Raw genomic sequence first — 15985 nt, 5'->3', positions numbered from 1 at the left:
GCATTGTTCGTGTTCAAACGGACTTGTTCGGTATAACACGATGTGCCACCTCCAACCGGCTATGCAAGTCTTGTATGTAATGCAGGGCTCAACACGCGATAATCAACATTTTGTAGGGTAATGCACATGCAGTGTGACTTTTAACGAGTTCTTTGAAAGAATAACGGATTGTCCATGTTACTGACGGTACAACTGTTCAGGTTTAATGTCACGGTTACATCTGCTGAAAAAAATAATGTAATTTGATTGCAGTGACCTTTGTTTTCCGTCATGTACAATTTGAAAGCGCAGCACATTTTCCGGAAAGCTTCGGAAACTCGTTTGTGAAGGAAACATGCTTACAGTTTTACTTATACTAGTAGCTATTTTTGGATATCAGTTGCATCTGTGACTAGCATGTTAATTGACATGCCACTAGTTTCTCACAATACTGACTGGCAAGTGGCAGCTGTTCTTATGCTATTGGATCCTTCTTTGTAAGGACCTTTAAATCAATTTCTTATACTAAACGTAAGCTACCAATAGGCCGTGGTCCGTTTTGGTTAGACTGTTAACCGCCATAAAAACCCAGTCGTGGGCCATTGCTGTCGGCTAGTTACGGTGTGTGACCGAAACGGTCACTCGGTGACGGGAAACTCGCGCCTCGCTGCACTCTCTGTGAGGTGGAAGTCGACAGGGGTACCGGCGTGGCGTGACTTGACCCGTGCTACCGGGGGCAGTTCACTCTGCTGCCGGCCCCTCGGTGTCACGCAAATGGCCCTTCAGACGTTTCTTTAGAAGACGTTACAAAGCCGCTTTCGATGTCACTTTTGTGTAGCCGGGCTGCACGAGGGTGATAACGTTTGATCTTTGCATTGGTGTGGGTTTACCGTTACGCTCCGGTGGCTGCACAGTGCACACGTCATGTCTGGTGTGAATACTGACTGTGGTGGGACGCCATTTTTTCGGTCGGTTGTGCTCAGTCAGCCTGTCTGCCACGCCGCGTCCCGGGCACCCACGGTGCACGGTGCACGGGGTACCGGACGTGACCGGGCCGGCGCCCGTCGGAATGCCGTCGGACCGGCTGTCTGGCTCCGCGGCACACCGGAGAATGTAACTCAAACGGCCTGTTTGTGCCGCGGCCAGATAGCCGCCCGCGCCCGGCGGCTGCATGTTTGGCGAGGTCGGTCGGTCGGCCGGCCCCGGTCCGCGGTCCGTAGTCCAGTCAGCTGGGCGCGGCCTTTGTCCACGTGCACGGGGCACCAGGCAGTGTTGCAGCATGCACCCGGCACCAGTGCACTGCTGGTGGTGGTGAAAATCACTCGTGTTACTGGGCTTCTGTTGTTTTGGAAGGAAGACAGTGATTTTATGCTACGCCATGAGTTCTAGATGTCAGCATGAATAAATGCTGCTGTTGCATTTAGGACCAGTGTTGAATCAATATTGTGTCGGGTGATTCTCATACGGTTGACATAAGAGGACATGCTGACGCAGTGCATGTGTGACAACTTTTATCGGCTCTTGACCGATATGACTTGATAGTCATTGCTCAGCCTTATCCAGCGGCTGAAGGTGCTAACATTTCTCAGTTGTCTATTGATAGCGGTGATACTGATTCAGTGTGGTCTTAGTTTCCCCGTCAGTTGGGTAACAAGTAGGAGTGGCCCTGATTCATCGAAGGCAACTGCTTGGCGTTTGAGTGACAGAAAAAGATAGGCCATCTGTACTAAATACCGTCCGAAGGACAGAGCTGAACAGGTGGTTTAGATGGACTGTTTTCGGCCATTGTCTGCCGCTGTGAGCCGCCGCGCCGGGAGGGTTGTCTGCTCCCGGTCTGCTGCCTGCAGAGGGCGGCCGCGCTGCACCGCCCGTACCGCGGCCCACTCCAGCTGCTGGGCGGCCGCTCGGCGGTGTCCACTTCTCCCGATCGTGCCCTTTTCATAGTGGTAATCCGCCCAGTGGCGGCCGCCTGACATCAGCTCCCCGTGTCGCCGCGACGGGCCGCAGGAAAAATCAACTGCCGAGCGTCCCCGCGGCAGCGATGGCGGCGATGACGACCTTGCGGCCGGCGAGCCAGCCGTCATGCGATCGCCGGGGAAGGGGAGGGCGTCTGACGAGTGGCCACGCAGCCAAGGCCGTCCGCCACGCCGCCAGCTGCAGTTCTGAGTTGACTGAACGGTAGCCAGCCTCTGCAACTCCGCCTGCACGGAGGGGGCGGATGGGGAGGGGCCATCGGACCTAGCAACACCTGCCCTGGCATCGCCAAGCACGATGAACCCAAGGACCCGGGGCATGTGGCCATGACTGGGACATCTGCTGGGTGCAGTGTGGAACCCGTGAAGATCACAGTTTGTGTAAGCTATAAGGAACTATGGCCAACTTGTCTGAACTCTGGATAACCACACCACGACCACCAGTTATCGCTGGTATTTTCCCAACATTTGATTATAACACGGATAGCTTGTAAGTTGTAGAGAAGCTATGATAATGACCAGTGTGATTGTATCACTGTTTTGCTGCCTCAGGGATCACAGAATGCCAAAAGTAACCGCCGCGCCGGGTTGAGGTTGGTAGCAGTTTAAATTCCTGTCGATAGATGGCAGCAGCGTCGGCCGCCTGCAGGCAGACTGTGCCGCATGGCTTGAAGGCCCGACTGGCGCTGTGCACGGGAGGAGTCTGGAGAGCGTGAGTGAGAAATGCTTGGTCACGTTTGCCTGGAGTGTGACAGCGGCTTTCGACACGTCATTCATGACATGACGATGGCCGAACTTTGGCTAAAACGTTCGCAGTTATTCTTCAAGATGTTCTGGTATTTGAAACATCAGCGTTTTGGGGTGACGGCAGCCGCTGCCAATACCTATCTGCTTTTTATGTCCGCCACGACTCAGATTTGGTGGTTACGTAGACAACTGTATTACGTACATACAGTGGTTACATAAACTACTGATACCTATGAAGTAGTCTATGGTGGTAATTATCGATGTCATGCACTCACTGATTGGTTGGACGGTGCTCCATTGCAGCACTTTCATATCGAGCATCATCTCCATGAGTTCCTCATAAAACAGATGGACAGGACAGCCAAGGCCGACGTTGGCGGCCGTGCTGAGTCTCCAGTCAGCTATCCGGTGTAGGGAGGGAGGGGCCGGGGATTGCCGTGCTGACATCACCCGGCCGTGCCGGGTCTCCGTGTCGGCTCGCCGGTGGGAGAGGCGCGGGAGAGGGCGGAGTGCCATACGATGCTGACGTCACCCCGCAGCGATGTTGTGAGTGGTCAGCTGCACCTGCCAACCGGCCGCCATTACAGACAATCCAAACATTGGCACGGCAAACATACTCATTGCCGCCGACCAGGATATGCCGCACCTGTGCCACAATCGGCGGCGTGCCGCCGCGGCCCGGCGGGTCGTCCAATTGTCCACACACCCCAGAGACGGGCGGTCGGTGATTGGCATGCACTCCGCGCGGCGGACGACAGTGGCCGTGCGGCCGGCTATGTACGGCCGGCCGGGCCCGTACCGTACTGAGGGGGAGGTATGCATTAGCGCCGGTGCCGGCTCGCGCCCGCTCCGTGCTCCATACATTATACATGGGCGCGCCGGGCACGTGATGGTGACGCGACCGCCGGCGGCAGCGTGCGCGTGACACCACGCGCCGCGGCGCTTCCAACCGGGAGACAACGGGGCCGCCCGGACCGCCGCGGGCTGAACCGGTGGGCAGTGTCAGCGGCGCCGGCGGCTGCAGTCAGCCACGGGTGTTCGTTCCTCAGACGCGTGGTAGCTGTGGACGCTGATGCTGCCGCGCGGTGACTGATCACTGCTCTGTGATCGACATGAGGCTGGTGAATGGCGGCAACTCCACGTAAGTCGGGGAGCTCGTGGACTTGATATTTTTCACTTCAATATCATCCAAGGCTTTTATGTGTATTTTGTGTGCAAAAAAAACTTTATATTTTGTCCGGGCCGCTCAAAATAACACTACATGATGGAATAATCTGTACTGGTTAAATATGATTTCCCCGTTTTTCTCTATTTCTTTTTCATTTTCTATTGGATAGAAGTGCTGACTGAATTATCTCTCTTTAGCTCTCTCTCTCTCTCTCTCTCTCTCTCTCTCTCTCTCTCTCTCTCTCTCTCTCTCTCTCTCTCTCTCTCTCTCTCTCTCTCTCTCTCCCAAACTCATTCCTTCATTTCTGATTATTTCATTGCTTACCTTCCTCGGGATTTGTATACAGAACAGTGAATGGTCTGAGCTGCTTACCGATATTGTTTAGATGGCTTCTGCTTTCTCCACATAAATGCGCTTAGTTGGCCAATCGAAGCAAATGGTTAGCAACAGTTTGTCATCCGATTTCTCCTGGGCATTGCTGGAGCAGCGTGAACTTTAAAAAACATTCTTTATTTTTCCATTCTATTCTGGCGAACCTTTCGATCAGTTATTTAATTCTTGCGAAGCTCTGCTAGGACAGGGAGTGTTTTACCGTCGGTTCAGTCGCACGATCCGGTGGACCGACTCACCGAGGTCCAACTGATATCGAATCTCTGCAATTGAATGCCATGTTGTGCGTCCACCCTACACAAACGCTAGAACCGTCCATTTGTATGTCTTCCTTCTCTGAGAGGTGTCCTACAATCCACAGCTGCTGGAGAAGTGAGTTCATCTCTATACCTAGTTTGTGCTCCCTGGTCACATCCACCGCTCACATTCAGCTTTATCGGCCCTTCCTCTGGATCTGACCTTCATATTCCTGTTGATGAGGTATCTTCTGTAACTCGGACAGCTGACACCTGAGCTATATGTGGCTCGCCACCGTCTGCTGAGCGCTCCCTTGCCGGCTATGAGACCGAACCAGGGCTCACTCGTGCTGCTCAATTCATGGACAGTTCGGCCGCCACCTCCACGTCTCGGGTAGTGAGGCGACTCTGGAGCGGGCTCGACTTAATTGCTCTAAATGGTTTCACCGAAACTGTCCCGCCAGACTGCTCTCTGCCGCTCTCCCCGGGTGTCCAGTATCAAACCGGTCAACGGACCCGCATCTGCCGCTGCTCCGGTTGACTGGCTCCAAGGCCCGTCTGTAGAGGAATTTAAGTGTCCTCTGGGTGCGACATTCAGCTGAGGAGTCATCCGAGCCAGCTGGTCGGTCTGCTGACACCAGGGCACGTGATGGCGCCACCGGAGTTGAGCTCGGGAGGTCGCCAGGTAACCTTGGCGGGGCCATTCGGGTGTCGGGGTCGTGGCAGACTGTCTGCTGTTACCATGTCTGGTCACAGATGCGGGGGAGGGGGAGGGGCACGTGAAACGACCAGCTGTATGCACAAAAAGGCTGGGAGCCGCCCGGTGCACACTGGCCCGCTCATACTTTGTCCCGTCATGCTGTATCGCGCGGAGTTCTGTCCTGTCACAGTCATCCCATTCCATCCCACCCCGTGCCGTGCCGTGCCGTGTCGGGCCGTCCCGAGCCGGACTGGACCGGACTGGGGGCGGGAGCGGCCCGGTCCCGGGATGCCGGGGCCGTCGCTGATTGCTGGGTGCGGCGCACGCGATGGTGCGCCGGCGCCCCTCGCTCCCGAGAGGCAGCTGGCCCGCTGGCCGCCGTGCCGCCCCGGCCGGCCGGCCGCTCCAGCCGTTCAGCCACAGCGCTCCGGGAGACCACAACCGCATGCCATCATCCCCCGCCGACTTTGATAAATCGGAATGCATCGGTTGAATTTATTTTAGGTAAGCTCTGCAAACATGGAGAAGCAAACATTGGCACAGGTGTTGCATTGTCCAGTCGGCGGCGATGTCTGCGAAATTGATGCGGTATCGAAAGTACTTGGGAATCAGCTTACTGTTTGCGCTGGTATGTGGTTGCCAGTCACGCTACCACTGCAGTGGAAGGCTGGCTGGAATGTTGTGTGGCCAGGTGCCGGTGGAGGCTGGTGCGTGTCCATCGAACGTCAGTCATCGGCTGAGAGTGGTCCGTCATCGCCCGACGTTTTGCCGTCATCGCCCGACGTTTGGCCGTCATCGTGAGGCGTGTCAGCCGTCACATGCGACAGACGCCGTGAGCAGGAGTGTGTACCTACCACAGCTGTGAGCTTGCACCAGCACACATCTGTAGTGTCTAGCCGCGGCACAGGGAGAATCGCTCGGTATCGGGCGCTGCGCTGGTTCCGCCGATGATTGTTCGAGTTTGTCGGCTTGTAGGCACCGGAAAGGTCAACCTACGCGCCGGTGCGCGCCGATGGCAGGTCGTCGGCTGTGAGCAGAACACTGGCCTAATGACGCCTATCGTGGTCAGGAAGTGCGCTCAGCCGGCCGTTAATGGTCGGCCGGCCGCCGGAATCTGTGCCGTGCTGGGGCCGGGGAGGCGAGGGCTGGCGGCGGCCGACGCCGTCGGTCGATCCCGCCTCCAGACGACAACGGGCCGCCTGATGACCGCCTGATGACCCCATCAGAGACTCAGAGGCCGCCTGATGACCCCATCAGAGACTCGGAGGTCGCTTGATGACCCCATCAGAGACTCAGAGGCCGCCTGATGACGATCAGAGACCCGGCTGACAGCAGACCGCCTGATGAGAATCAGAGGCCCGGCTGACAGAGACCGTCTGATGACCATTGACCCCATCAGAGATGGTATGTCTCCATTAGGGACGAGGCTGACCATTGCTGACGTCTTCATCAGAGACGTTATTTGGGATGTAGACGCTCCCTTAACTTTACTGTAATAGACCTGTAAGTTGTTTGATGTTTCGCTTCTCTAACCCTCGCCCGCACATGCCATTTTCCCATCCTAGAACGCACATGGGGGGGGGGGGGTGGTTGCCACCCCCCCCCGCGCCATTTCGTTCCTGTTGGAGATAGAGCTTAGCAGTAAAGACCAAAAAGATTCTTTGGGAAGAGACGAATCCAATGATACCCAGTTTCACCTTCTCATGTCAGTCATTGACCTTCCAGGTCAGGTCAAACTAAAAAATGTTGCTGTTTTGGGTCACCGTTGGATATCAAGTGCGCTGCTTATCAAATACCGATGACGATGCTGTTTTCTGGTGCCAAGTCAGCTAGAACCTCTTTGTCACACTACCCGACCAGAATTTTGCTGCTGAGGTCATTTCAGGTCAAGTTAGGTCAAGGTCAATTATATGTGTTTGTATGTCTGTGTGTGTCTGTGTGTATACTGATGTGTGCACCGATTGTTTTTGGGTCCATATTACATGAAATCATGATCTGAGAAGCTTTTACCAAAAATGCAGTCAAAAAACTTCACAAAAAGTAAATTCAGCTTGCCTAAAACGCAATTATCTTAGGTGACCTAGGTTGACCTTGACCCTGACCTTGACCCCTGTACATCGTCGAACAACATGTTCCATGATAGGTGGGAGGTAAGACTGGCAAAAACGGCCGAAATCAGGGTGTCAAAAGCTCACAAGGCCCATGGCAAGCGCAAGATGTTGAGAATTGGCCATTTGGGTCATGACATGACCTGAAAAACAAGGTCATATCTCCGAAACCAAATATCACAGAAACTTGAAATTTTCAGTGAACATCAAGAAAGGATAGAGGAGCAGCTATACGAAAAATCAGCCTTCTAGCTCTAAAAATGTTGAGTGCAGAGCAGAAAGACTACCTGGGGGGGGGGTGGCAACCACCCCCCCCCCCATGTGCGGGCGAGGGCTAATCAAACAACTTGGCTGGCTAGCTTTTCTCTTGGCGGCAATAAGTTTGTATTTTTGCACAATGAACACAATATTTATCCGAAGCCTGTTGATGCGATTTTCTCTGGGAAGTACCGGGCGCTCGTCGTTTTGGACTTCCCTGCCCGACTGCGGCGGCCGACTGAGGTCCGTGGCGCCCGGTGACGGTCCGCCGCCCGGTGCCGGCCGGTGACAGCGCCGAGCACCCTCACGTGACGCCGCCGGCAGTCGGCAGCCACGCCGTCATTAGCATCGCTTACTCCCCCGGCGGCTGACGCAAGCGGCCGCTGCCGTGCCGCCCCATGGACCGTTACGGATGGGTTGTCAAACAGCGCTCGAACCACGCCACTACACAGATGGGATACAGTGAGCGCAGAATTACGCCGCGATTTATCGGAGGCGATAACGCTACACCGCTCGTTTCACATGAGGGTACATTTCCTGTACCAATGTTTGATTCTTGATTATAGCCCGCTCTGCTGAAGCTGATCTAGCGTTCAATGTTTGCTAGCGTCACATGTATGGGATTTATTGTTGCTTGGGTAATGGGTGCTGCAGTGCGGATTAGCTCCCGGGGATATGCGCTGTCCGTCGGCCGCGGCTGTAGGCTGGTGACAGCCATCAGCTTTCATGGAAAGCGGCTTACGACTTTGTCACTATTTCTGCTCGGAGCCGTCCTTTCATTGACAATTCTGACCGTCATTCTGTCGTATAAAGGGTGGCTTATAGAAGGCTAAGAATGGTTATCGACTTCTTTGAGGGAACAAGGAGGATAATTCTGTATTGCATTTGATCAAAAAGTGTTTCCGCTCATCGTCTCCTGTTTGTCGATTGACGCTCAGTTGATATTAGAGGTGGCAAAATGTGGACCCGAGGACCCGGTCCAAAGAACCAGTCTGGACCCATATGGGTCCAAACCGGTTCCTGGAAATTTTCTGACGGGTCCAACCGGGTCCTACCATAAACTATACATCTTGCACACTATACATTATTACAAAATATGAAGTGAATGAAGTGAATGTTTCTTTGCACACAGTAGCTCATGAGTATTCCCAGTGAGAAATAGGCTGTTTTACATGATGCAACTAATGATAACTACAAGTAGTTTGCATTAATCGACTTTTGGGGAACGGGTCCAACTGGTTCCGATTCCAACTAATACCGGGTCCGACTGGTTCCAGAAATGTCCAGTCGGGTCTGGTTCGAGTCTGGTTCCCAAAATTTTCATCTTTTGCCACCTCTAGTTGATATAGATGCCAAATGGCCACTGCAGTCGACGCGCCCTTGAGCCCAGTATACAAACAAATAATCATCTAGCAGGTAACCACTACCTATACCTAGCAGGTGGTGTAGTGTGCCTGGTTTTCTTATGTAACTTAATGCTGCGAAGCGGCTTTGCAAGCAGCGAATTGGACCGTCCTTTCATGCAGAAAGCTCGCCAGTCCGGAAAACAAGCATGCTGCTGACAGGCTTCCAGCTCCGCAGTAGTTACTACTGAGAAGTGAAACAAGTTGTTAGATCGCAGTGGTCACGGTACAATACCACTCGACTGCCTGCTCGCCATAATGGCACATGTTTGCCGGGGCCGTGACCAGGCATCGGTAGAGCTGATTGACCCCGCTGTGGACGGGATGGTGGCGGAAGTTGGCGGTCGGCGGTCTCGGCACAGTTTGGTGGCACCTGCCGACCCGCCCGGTCCACCGGCCCGCCCCACCCGTTCCCTGAACTGCCGGCCATCAGGGGCATATTACGGTCGCGGTCTGTCGCTGCCCCGCCCGGCCATCAGTGATCAGGGCACCCACCGCGCCCCGGCGTGGGCACCCACCCCAGCACAATGACACGCTGACGGTATGGCTGACCGGTTACGGCGCATGTTGACAGGGTGACTCGCACGTGGCCTGCCTCGTGCCCGACACCGCGCACCCGAGTCCCGACACGCTGCGCGTGGTCGGTTACAAAGCGATGATGGTAGCCATGTTGGCACTGATTGCATTCGTAATCCTGCTCTACTTTATTTAGACAAAATGTTTCGCACAATTTTCGCTCATTCAGTGTGGTGCAATGTGCATTAGGTAGATCTACGAGCTACATGTTTCGTTGCAAGAGATCACACTTAAACATCCGTGTCTAAAAATAGCCGCTACAGCTGCCCGATCTGCTACCGTGGCAGGAGGTCTGCTCGGACAGCGCCGGCCCGGGGCAGGCCGGTGGGGCGGCGCGGCCACTGCCGGCGGCGGTGGCGTGCAGTGCAGCCTCGGCCGACGCCGGCTGCATTCCTGGACGGATTATGGCTGGCCGTGTGCAGCGGGAGTGGCCATCTGCCGGCGGCCGCCGCTCCGCCTCCCTCCCGCCGGCCGCCGCTCCCGCCTCCCGCCGGCCTCCGGCCGCTGCTCCCACCTCCCAGCGCCCTCGGGTCGCCGCTCCCGGCTCCCTACAGACGCTGCTCCATCCGACTCCAGCCGCCGCCGTGACCTGGGCCACGTGGTCGCCTGCACTGCCGCTCCTCTGAGACAGCGTGGTCGGCTGCACTGCCTCCCCACAGGCAGGGTGCTCGGCTGCACTGCCGCTCATATAAAACAACGTGGTCGGCTGCACTGCCGCTGCTCTACAGTGTGGTCGGTTGCACTGCCGCCCCACAGACAGCGTGGTCAGCTGCACTGCCGCCCCACAGGCAGCGTGGTCAGCTGCACTGCCGCTGCTCTACAGTGTGGTCGGTTGCACTGCCGCCCCACAGACAGCGTGGTCAGCTGCACTGCCGCTGCTCTACAGTGTGGTCGGTTGCACTGCCGCTCCTCTGAGACAGTATGGTCGGCTGCACTGCCTCCCCAAAGGCAGCGTGTTCAGCTGTACGGCTGTGTCCGAAGCTGTGGCTCCGTCCGTACCCATGAGGGCAGCCCGCGCTGTTTGACATCACTGTCCCCAACGTCGGACAAACCTAGAACCCCGCTGCCATCTGTGAACTGGCTGCTGGTTTCCATACTCGGCCTGTGATAAACTGCCTGTGTCTGATTTTTGACAGAACTGTTTGTGTCGTGAGTGATTGATTCGAGTCATGACTGGATTGTGAGTGGACGTCCAACAAGACATCACATCATGGCCATAATACCGGCGATGACTCGCCGAAACTCTGCCTGGGTCGCCGGACGTGGGACGCCGGTACTTATGGTACACCCTGCAGGCGGGGCCGGTTTACAGACCCTCTCGGCTTTTCCGTGGAGTGTTTATTTGAAGGTGTGGTAAACAACTCCGGGACATAATCCGCAGACACATTGCACAATTATACAAGATACAACGATAGGAAGGTATGCTCTCTGCATGCTTGCAAAATGCGGGTGTGTGCCAAAGCTTACCAGTACAGTTTTCAATGACGATCCTTCATCATAGCTCAGAAAAGCCATGGCCAATGCATTTTGATTTTTTCGTTTGAAGATCATTCTCATCTTCTAAAGCTACCATATATTTCTTCGTGCCAGCGTGGGCGGCGGGTCGGTGGGCGGTTGCATCTGGTAGGAGCGCCTCACATGCCACAGTCGTGTGCCCCCAATCACACACCGTCCTACGACCGGCAGCAAGGCCGGCGCCGTATACGCTCGGGCGTTTTTGCACGATTCGGCGCGCTCGCTGGCGTGTCTACTTTGTCCCGGCTGAGCGGCCGGTGCCTCCGTGGCAAGGTGACTGTGAAGGCCGCGCCGGGGGCGCCCACGTCTACCCGGTGCGCTCCTAGCGCTGACTCACGGCGGGGCGTGCAGGCCGTGATTGCCGACCCGGCCCAGCTGCGGCCGCCGCTGAGCCGACCGCCACGACCGGCGGGGGTGGCCGTCGTACATCTGCCCACCGGGGCCGGGTGGTCGCTGGTGTCCGGGTGCGGTGGCGTGCTGCGGCTCACCTGCTGCCCGGCGCCCGCCGAATACCTACAGCCGGTGCCGCGGGCGGAGCTGTGAACCACCCACCCAGCTGGCCGCCACTCGGTGCAGTGCTGCAGCACAGCTCGGAGCTGATGAGTTTACACAGCACTTGTTCAGAGCGACGGCCTTGTGAACGTGAATGGAATCTCTCAAGTGCCATTGCTCTTTATTTCTTAGACGCGTCAAATGGTTCTTTGTCTTGGTCATGGGCCATGTGATTTCTTGCAATGCTCCAATCAGTAGCGGAAAGATCAAATAGGGACTGTTGACGCTGGGAGGATGCTATGTACAATGGAGGCAGTACGGGCTGACGGTGGCCGCAGGACCGCTTTGTCTGCAGGAAATGCCTCGCAATCGCACCACAGACTGGTAGGTGTCATATGACACGGTGAGGGGTTTGGCTGTGACGCGCCGTAGATAACGGTATCACCCCATGAGTCTGGGCTCGCGCGGTCGAGTGACGCTGCTCCTCGATAGGCCATCGTGACTCAGGTGGCGTCCTTGGCTCGAGTGCTGGGCGGCCTCAGAGGTCGGCAGGGTGCCGCGTACCCATATCGGCCATCGGCGGCGCTGCAGCGGCGGCGCGGGCCGCACGGACTCTGTCACCTCTTCCCGTCACGTATCTCTGTCACCTCCGCTGTGCTGTGTCTCTGCCGCCGTGACGCAGTGACTGATTGGATCAGTTTCTGTCGTCCTCCTATATAAGCCTCCGTACAGTATGGACGTCGCTCGCCCCGGCGACTGTGCTGTGGCGTCCCGGGATGGTACGCAGTGTGCCCTCGCCCCGCATATTCACGACGTTTATCGTGCAGCTAGAGCGAGTATACTCGCTCCATTATCTGTGTGATTGATATCGAATCATGGTGGCTTACGTCGTGCGCGGTAGGATACTGTATCAGTCTTTTTCTTTTTCCGGCGAGCCCCTGCAGGAGAATGTCTGTGATCCCGACAAAGCCTTCACAGTGTCGTCTGTTCTTGAAAGTCCTGTTTTGTTTGCACATTCTCCTTCCCGGCGGCTTGCGCTCTGGTGCCCTTGAAAGGCCTCAGAGGTCGAATATGCGCTTGTTGTCGGTTATATTTAGCGTAACTTTGCGAATGTTGTCTAGAGTCTAGACTTGTTTGCCTCGCTCGTCGGCGTCCTTTCCATTGCAGAATTTATGTTCTATTTCAGCGCTGTGTAATTTTGTGGATGTATTCAAGCTGGGTTCACCCGGTAAGATCCCGATCCCCGGGAGATTTACTGTGCAGCCATCAGTTTGCAGTTCCCTGCTGTTTCTGGGTGACGCTGGGGCGTTTGAACTCGGCCGGCCCAGACGGCGTGTCGCCCCCGACGGAGATCGATCTCTCTCTCTCTCTCGGACCGCCGCCGCCTCCCCTGCCCAGTTGCATAGTGCGCGCTGCACGGCGGAGGCAGGCAGGTAGGCAGGCCGCCCCCAGACGCATTGATCCAGAAACGGCGGCTCCCGGGAGCGGCGGCTCGAGTGTTTGACCCCGGCGCCGTGCAGCGGTCGCTCCGCCGCCAGCCGCCGACCGTCGGCCGGCCGGCCTCACAGCGCGGCGGCCACATGTGAATGACACGGCCGTGTCGCCGGGGGTCGGTCGGCTGGAGGGCGCCGGGCGCCGGGCTCCGGCGCGCCCGCGGCCGTGTCGTCGGCCGGCGCCGTCTGAATGGGGCGGATGCTGCGCGGTGGGCGTCCGCCCCGCGTCTGCCGCTCGCTCGCTCGCTGTTGCCGGGGGTCTGTGTTTGTCCCGGCTCGCCAGCCGCGCTACCATCGATCCCGCCCCGGCACCGACTCTCTTCCGCCGCCGAGGGGCGACGCGAGCTGTGCTGCGTGCTCCGTCTCCGTGTGCAGCGATATGTTAGCGCGGATTTTCTTGTCGCCCAGTGATCGACCCGTGCCAGGCCCCCGCCCCGGCACTGCTTCGTGGTTTTCCCCTGGCTGTCTCTGCCCTGTGACTGACGATTATGTGTCTGTGTATATCTGTCCTGTATGACTGTATGTGTCTGTGTATCTATGATCTGTGACCGACGCTGTGTCTCTGTGTATGTGTCCTCTATGACTGACTGTATGTGTGTGTATCTATGCTCTGTGCCTGACGTTGTGTGTCTGTGTGTCTGCAGGTGCCGCCATGCTGCTGTCGGCGCCGCTGGCGGCCGGTGAGTCCCGCCTGCCGCCGCCGTTCCCGCCGCTCTTCCCTCCTCCGCTCGGCTGCTTGATGAGCGCTGGGCGCGACGCGCTCAAGCCGCCGCCCGCCGCCGCCGCCGAGCCCGCCGCCGCGCTCTACCCGTCCTACCATCACGCTGGCGTCGCCAACTCCTCCTCACTGCTGCACCTCGGCTACCCGGCCACCTCGCAGGCCGTCTACCCGGGCTACGGCTACCCGGTCTACCCGCCGCTGCCCGCCGCCGCGCCGGCCGACACGCGCGCCCTCTACCCGGTCGACTTTCGACAGGCGGTCGGCAAGGAGCGGGTGGTGGCGCCACCGGCGGCCACCAGAGCGGCGCCACCGTCGTTCCGGCCGGGGCCGGAGGAGGGGCGCGGCTACGGGGCGGCCGGCAAGGACGGCGTGCTGAGGGTGCCGGCCCAGTACCCGGCGCACGTGGGCGGCGTGCTGCCCCCGCCGGCGGCCGGCACGCCGCCGCGCTCTGCCGCGCCCTCTGCCGTCCAGCCCAACCCCGGCTACTCGGCCAACGGACGGCGCCGGCACAGCGCCGCCGAGGACCCGCCGCCACCGCCGCCTCCTCCGCCCCCGCCACCTAGGCTTCCGCCGCCGCCGCCGCCGCCGCCGCCGCCGCCACCGCCGCGTATGCTGACTACACAGTCGACCAGCGAGCTGCCGCCGCCGGCCAAACGGGCGCGTCTGGAGGCGAGCCGGGAGCGGCCGGCCGCCACCGCCGCCGTCGGCCGCAGCAAGGCCGAGACGCCGTCAGCAGTCAGCAACGACCATTACGAGCCGCCCGAGCACTTCCGCTGCGGCTCGCTCATCGAACTGGCAGACGGTGAGTGGGCGGGCGGCGGACGGCAACGGGACTGGGACTGGATGCTGAGCTGTCTGGGCGGAGGAAGGGAAAGGAGGAAAGGAAGTCTGGCAGGAACTGCAATTCTGATGTGACAGGCTTGTGACTTAGTAACTGTGATATGCTCCTTGGTTAGCTGTTCAATTCAGATTCGGTTATTTTGGTACGTTAATTGCTAAACGTAATCAGTAGGCAGACTATTGTTTACCGAGGCCAACGGTAAGTACTTCCTCTGGATAAGTTATTGGTGACTTCGAAGGTGACCGTGATACCTCTTACTTATCTCAGAAGTGATTTTAACTGAGACCAAGGCTTCAGACTACGGATCTAGCACCGCTACGTATGTACCTTGCGCCTCTGAGCTTGTTGGATTAGTTGTCTCGCTGCCCACCTTCTCCTCCGGGCTGTGGGCGTGAGACCGGTTCCCCCTGGAGCTCCCCACACGCCACAGCCCACGTGGTCGGATGTCGCCCGCATCGCACTCCGAGCGGTGTTGGCTGGGTCGGCTGACCTTTGAGCCAGACACGGCCCCGCCGGCGGCTGGCGTCAGGCCGTCTGGGCCGCTGCCCGCCGGGGGGGGGGGGGCTGAGGAGAGGCCTGGCAGAGTAGGCGCCCGGGGGGGGGGGTATAGATGCTGTCAGGGAGGTCCGAGCAACAGCAGCTTGAAACATTTCGGAGAACAACGGATGCCACGTCCATAGACCCTCAAATGTACCGAAATAACGTTTTTTTCTGACCCGTGAATGGTCTGTTCTTATGGCGAATAATCCCTAAGTATCGCTAATGCTATCTTGTAAATTGTAATCATTGCCGCGCTCCAAAAGCCGATGTCCTATCTAAGATTGGCTCAGCCTCCTTCCGAGAAGGGCCTCTCAGCAAACCAAAGAGGACAGTTTACGGCAATTCATTTCCAACCGAAATAGATCTGCTCGAGACGAATGTCAACCTGCTATTTTTGCAGCTGGTTGGCACTGGCAGTAGATTTATAGGTGATTCTTGAGCTGCACTACTTCCGGCTCTAGAGATTCACTTAATTATTTTTAACATTTTGCAGCATCCCTCCATCCGCAAATATTTTCTTCCGTGTTTTTTTATTTCACAAGCTCTGAAGCTCTCCCGGTCAGCAATCTGCCCTGGCGCTTTTGCAGGCTTCCTGCGCCGCCTGTTTCTGAGCGTCTCTCCCCTGCGATTCCCTCCGTCCGAACACTGTTTGACCGGTGCTGTGCGCCGATTACGCGCTGCGTTTCTGTTCCTGTCCTGGGACTCGCGTATCTTATCTGTTTGTGCTTGAACTGACCGATCTGCCAGTGTGAATGGTCTCATATAGTCCGTCCCACACAGCTCTCGATGGGGCATGGCCTGAATCACTGTCCATCTTCCCATCACTGACCGTCCTTCCCCTAACG

The 15985-nt window shown here is 57.4% G+C and overlaps 1 protein-coding gene across 2 annotated transcripts in view; it reads left to right on the top strand.

Annotated features, from left to right (window-relative positions):
* LOC122392073 (WAS/WASL-interacting protein family member 3-like) overlaps window positions 1–15985 on the top strand; it is a 33354-nt gene that overhangs the window by 15596 nt on the left and 1773 nt on the right. For both annotated transcript variants that reach the window (XM_043386572.1, XM_043386573.1), the window contains one exon: window positions 13683–14561. In XM_043386572.1, coding sequence (XP_043242507.1) covers window positions 13691–14561 — 871 coding nt within the window. In that variant the 5' untranslated portion in view covers window positions 13683–13690. The remainder of the gene's footprint in view (window positions 1–13682; window positions 14562–15985) is intronic.

Source organism: Amphibalanus amphitrite, unplaced genomic scaffold (genome assembly GCF_019059575.1).
Source record: "Amphibalanus amphitrite isolate SeventyFive unplaced genomic scaffold, NRLGWU_Aamphi_draft 000467F_arrow, whole genome shotgun sequence".
Taxonomy (NCBI): domain Eukaryota; kingdom Metazoa; phylum Arthropoda; class Thecostraca; order Balanomorpha; family Balanidae; genus Amphibalanus; species Amphibalanus amphitrite.
This window is presented reverse-complemented; position numbering and strand designations above follow the sequence as displayed.